The sequence below is a fragment of the Leishmania panamensis genome (genome assembly GCF_000755165.1).
Source record: "Leishmania panamensis strain MHOM/PA/94/PSC-1 chromosome 29 sequence".
Taxonomy (NCBI): domain Eukaryota; phylum Euglenozoa; class Kinetoplastea; order Trypanosomatida; family Trypanosomatidae; genus Leishmania; species Leishmania panamensis.
The window spans coordinates 301,125-306,463 of NC_025875.1; the positions used below are offsets into that span (position 1 = coordinate 301,125).

Sequence of the window (5,339 nt, forward strand, 5' to 3'; positions counted from 1 at the left end):
TCTCCACCAACCGCGCCGAGCTTCGAAACACGGGGATGAGGGGTACTGGCCGTCCCCCCACCAGCACCATCACCCGTCTACGAGAAGCGCTTACCCCCATGAGGTGCGCAATTCCCAAACACACGGCGACGTGGAAGCAAAACCATGAAAGAGAAATGACTGCAAAAGAAGCGCTAAAAAGAAAAAAGAAATGTTTGTGTGTTGGGCACGTGGACGCAATAAAGGGGGGGGAGGGGGAGAGAGAGAGAGAAAAGGGGCAGAAAGGGCAAACAAGCCTGTGTGGTTGTATACACTTCTTGCAAGCAAGGACAACAACACAAGTGCTTCCTTTCTTAGGATTCAAAAATCTGTACCGGGAAGAGAAAAGCAACGCGCAACACGCAGCACAGCGCAGGAACGAGAAAAGAGTATGAAAAGGCAGAGGAAGAAAACGGAAAGTCGCCGTTCAACGATTTTCTTCCGCTTGTGTGTATGCGCGCGTGTGTTTGTTTGTTAGGTGTACGCCGTCAAGCCGGCCGTGTCACGCTGCCTGCCACAGACGTGGCTTCTCTCCCTCCCCTTGTCGTTCTACTTCAGCTCTAACGCGCCTGTCTCTCGACGCGTCACGAACACACACGAAAGAACACAGACGCCCACCTAGCCTCATCTTCCTGGATGGGTGTGTGTGTGTGTGCGTGTGCGTGGGTGTGGGTGGGTGGGAAGGCGAGTGAACAGCTGTGTGAGCCCGACTGGGAATCACTCGCGGTATCACCTGTTGTTCAGGTATCGGAAGAAAAGAGAACCAAAGATGAGGTGCGAGGACTGGGAAAGGCCATAGACACGGGCTGATGAGGTCAAATTGAAAAATAAAGCAAAACGTAACAGAGTGCGGTTTAAGACCGCAGAACACGCACACACAGATGTCCGTCAGTCAAAGTGTATCGAGCTGTTTTTTTTTTGGTCGTGGAGCTTCGCTACATTTTCCCCCTCAGGAAGGGGGTGACGAGAAAAATGTCCAACTACAAAGAGACGAAGAACTCCTTTGCCTAAGAGAAGATAGCCGCTCATGCTGATAAATATGAAACCGAAAGAGAGAGAGACGAGAGAGAGAGTCGTGAAGCATCCAGAGGGAAAGGGAAAAATATATTTGTAGCAAGCACGTTAGAGCAGAACAGAAGGCACATGTATAGCCCGAGAAAAAGATAGAAACAGCGAGAAGTGCCTTGATAAGGTCTGTCTGCGAAGGGCCCTGCGGAGGGTGGTATTGAGTCGCTGCGGTGGCTACTTCAGTGAGGGCAAACCAGCAACGCCGGTCGACTCAATACCACACTCATCGGTGCCGCGCCTGATCAGGAAGTAGCCGTTGTCACCCCAATCACTGTTCCAGCTGTTGGCGATCTTCCAGTACGGCGTGCCGTTCTGGACGCCCCAACCAACCAACTTCACAGCATGTCCGCCGAGACGATCGCCAGTGGTGTGGCTGTACACGCCACTCTTGTAGGAGACGAAATCGGCGTACACATCCAAGGCCACCTCGAAGGGGCCGTAGGTCATGAGCTCGATCATGTACTCGCGCTCGCCACGGAGGCTGTAGGACTTTTCGCCCTTGTGCTTGGTCAACGCCGTATGGGGGTCCGTGCAGGTGGAGTTGCATGTGGGGGTGTCGTAGATGGTGCTCGGACAGGCTGGGTACTTACCACCGTCCGTGTGATGACCGCACGGGGGGAAGGGGTAGGGCTGACAGACCTCGGACGTTAGACCCACCCACACCCACCACAGCCACGCCATCGTCGGGATGCCACCCTGGCAACCCATGCCGCATACAAAGCAGCAGGAGAGGAGGTGTCCAGTCGAGACGCGGAGATCCGTAATGCCGGCGACTGTGCAGTAGCGGTCCGACATAGCCTCCACCGCGGCGATGGCCCAGCACGAACCGCAGTTCGACTGGTCACGGATCTCGCTAATCGTCCGGCACTTGGGCCATTTGTCGCTTGAGTCGAACGATGTTGGTAACTCCTGTGCCAGTTCCTCCGCAGAGAAGATGCGGGGAGAGAGAGCCGCGGTGCTCATGTTGAGCACACCCATCAGCTTGCGCAACTCCTCATCACTCTTGCCGCTGACCAGGTGTCCATTATCAGCCGAGGCGGTCCACTGACCCTTCGCTTTTAAGTTGATCTCCGCCACAAAACGGTTGCTGAGAAGCGGAGTGTTCCTCGGCACGACGTAGAGAGTGCTCAACGTGGTGGCCAGCAGTACGACGAGCACGACCGCCACGAGCAGCAGAAACTTGGTGTAGCACCGCATTGTACGTCACAGCACACGATCGAGAACAGTATCAAGCGAGGAAACGAAAGAAGGGAGTGAGAAACGTATGTGCATAAACCTCAGCCAATGAAGAGAAGGTAAAGCAGGGAGTAAAAGCGCGACAGACAACAAAAGGAACGAGACAAGAAATACAGAGGGGCTAATAACTGAGAGTGAAGTGGGAGGGAAAGAGAGAGAAGATTTTGTGGAGCAATTTGTGTGGGGGGGGGGGAGGTATGCGGAGAAGTGGAGGCGGCAAAACACTTGGCACCGCAACCGCAGCAGTGGTGAGAAAAAAAAAGAGCCAGGTTGAAAGGCAGTGATGGATAGAGGAAGTGAGGATTGTGGTGGATGCGCTCCACCCATTCAGGGCGTGTTCAGCGTTCACGTAACAGGACAGGGTACGAGGTAATGGAAGCGAGTGAAAGGTGAGGATAAAGAGGTCGATAAGGCAAGTGAGTCCATCGATTAGACTCGGCCATCACATGACACGTCCGCAGCTCAGAATGCTGGATGACAAAAGAAACCGAAAATATTACGACGGAGAGAACTTGCAGGGTTTGAGCCTCTCTACCGTCCTCGCGTGTGAGCTTTGCAAGGCATATTTCCAAGGAGTGAGTAGTGAATCTGAGCACCTTGGCAGATACGTTGCAAGGGCCGTTTAACCGTGGCGAGTCGCAACTTCCGCTCGCTGTAGAAGTTTCACTCCTTAGGAGGAGAGCGGGGAGAAAGCGGGAGTGAGGCGATGTGGTCACCATTTTTTTACTCACGCAAACAGTGCTGTTGTCCGCGCTTCGAGCAACGGTGCCCTCAGCAGCTACTCTACAAGCAGCATTACCACTCCTTTGCACTTGTGCGCTTCAAGAACGATCGCCTACGCAGACACGCACACGCACACAGCAAGGAACACAGAAAAAAAAGACAGCCAAGGGCACGAAGGAGGAGAGAGATGCCATACCCAGCGCCCAACACTCCCACGCTTACCACCGCACCACAACTCCCCTCGTCAGCAGCACGGTGCCCTTCGGACTGCCCACAACGAGAAGAATGGGCATCTAGCGAAGTCCTGCGCTCAAGTGGGCAACAAGGGAAGCATCGAAATCGCCTGTTTGCGCATGACTGTGTGAATGTGGGTGTTCGTATGTCCGTGGGTGCAAGCGCCATGCCTCCTACGCTAACATCACCTGACTTGACCCGTTATGATTAAACACATGAAAATAATCTTAAACGTCCACATATGCGCCATTAGCAGCGTACAGCCCACTCCCACACCCACGCGTTAGGGAAACGCTGGCCAGTCCCACGCAACCATTCACGCATCACGACGCTGCCGCTGCGGGTTCATTCACCCGGCGAAGCGCTACAGCGAGGAGAAAAACGAAGACCCCTAACAGCACGAACAGCACGTTGAGTACCCAGTAATTAATCGTCCTGCTATCATCTCCTTTGTTGGTCATCCAGCCGGTCGCCTCTAATGCATCGAGGGAATGCTTCATTCGATTTGCAGCGCCGCTCGACCCGGTTGTAATTGAGCTCCCTGGTGAGGAGCTATCCTGAGAGGGTGCAACATAGCCGGGTTGGAAGGCTGCCGGAAGCGGAATCGCTGCCGCCCCACGACCCCCACGTCCGCGACCACGGCAGTTTCCGCGGCCGCGACCACCACCACGGCCGCCACGACCGCGGCCGCGTCTGCTCAAGTCTGTCACCTGTGGAGGGCGGCTCGGCGTGAGATCGGGAATGGCGGCCAACGGCCGGTGGGGCGGAGTCGGCTTCTCAGTGTAGTTATCACCTCGATTGTAATGCAGGAACCGGCATGTGGTGACCACATGCGAGCGCGTTGAACGGCACCACGTCCCGCACTGCGTCTCCCACGGCGCCTCCTTCAGTTTTGTAAAGGCAAGGTTGTGACGCAGCTCGGCCTCGAAGTAGGCCGTCCTCAGTCCGGGAATACCGACAAACACAATGTCGGGCAGGAGGTGCAGGTCGGAGCAGGTGGCCGGGCTGTGGGTTTCGCTCTTCTCAGGCTCCACATTGCGGCGGCAGATGCGCATTTTCTGAGACCTCCCTGGGTTGTGCAGGAGTGTCTTTTTCCCAGGGTTGTCAACAAGCATGTTCAGCCGAATGAACCGGTCGCGTACGAGGACACCACGGTTGTTAAGGTGGAGTTTCTGGCAGTCAAGAATGCTGTGTGGAGCGTTGGTGGTGCAGGGCTCAAAGGTGGCCTTCGGGTTGGACTTGAGCCTCCCTGGAACGTAAGAGAGGCCCCGATTCTTCACAAAGGCAGAGGCCTTGTACTGCCGCGTGCCTACAGTGATTATGAGGGGCTTGGGTGAGGCGGAGGAGGGAGTGACAGAGGCGTCCGCGGCGGCCTCCTCTGGCTCGTACGCCTCCTCGTCCGAGTGCTCCTTCTCCTCGTACTCCGCGTCCTCCTCCACGTACTCAGCGTCTTCCTCTTCTCCATCGTCCCCCTCCGGGTACATCTTGTCGTCTTCTGCCCCAGCGTAATCGGCCGCGGCATCGCCCTCGTTGTTGCCCGCCACTGCGTCATCGCCTGCCTCCTTGCCCATAGTGCTGCAGGTGTCCGCTACAGATGATTCGCCTTCTCCGGCCTGGAGCGGCCCCCCAACGGCCAGCGGCGAGCCGGCTGAACTGTCAGATGTGTCACCATCAGCTGCCGCTTTGAGAAACTGTGCCTCAGCTGGGTACGCAGCACCCACGGAGCTACCGGAACTCGCGAGGGTGGCGCCCGTATCGAAGCTGTCCATCGAGCGTGCAGGTGAATGAAAAGTTGAGTTTTACAAATTTTCCAAGAAGGGAAGGAGGGAGTGCGAGCCTGTAGAATTGTCTGCCTGACTGCCTGCGAGCTTTTAAGTCAGCTGTACGCTTAATTTTGCCTATAGACCCTGTCTGGTTGTAGCCGAGGCACTTGTCGCCTCCTATTATCCTTCTCCCTGTCTTGGCGGCTTCCAGAGAAAGACCCGGCCTGTGTGAGTAATTTTTAGATGGGTATGTGCGCGCGCGTTGGTGGGGGGGGGGGGGGGGTAGGTGGTCCGAGT

General features: G+C 56.0%; 2 protein-coding genes across 2 annotated transcripts; both read right to left on the reverse strand.

Annotated features, from left to right (window-relative positions):
* Positions 1-1,260: 1,260 nt before the first annotated feature.
* On the reverse strand, positions 1,261-2,283 carry LPMP_290820 (cysteine peptidase C (CPC); the record flags this gene model as incomplete). The annotated part of the gene is made up of 1 exon (XM_010702388.1): positions 1,261-2,283. One exon carries the CDS (start codon positions 2,281-2,283, stop codon positions 1,261-1,263), a length of 1,023 nt encoding a protein of 340 aa, XP_010700690.1.
* A 1,319-nt stretch (positions 2,284-3,602) lies between these two features.
* On the reverse strand, positions 3,603-5,048 carry LPMP_290830 (hypothetical protein; the record flags this gene model as incomplete). The annotated part of the gene is made up of 1 exon (XM_010702389.1): positions 3,603-5,048. One exon carries the CDS (start codon positions 5,046-5,048, stop codon positions 3,603-3,605), a length of 1,446 nt encoding a protein of 481 aa, XP_010700691.1.
* Positions 5,049-5,339: the final 291 nt, after the last annotated feature.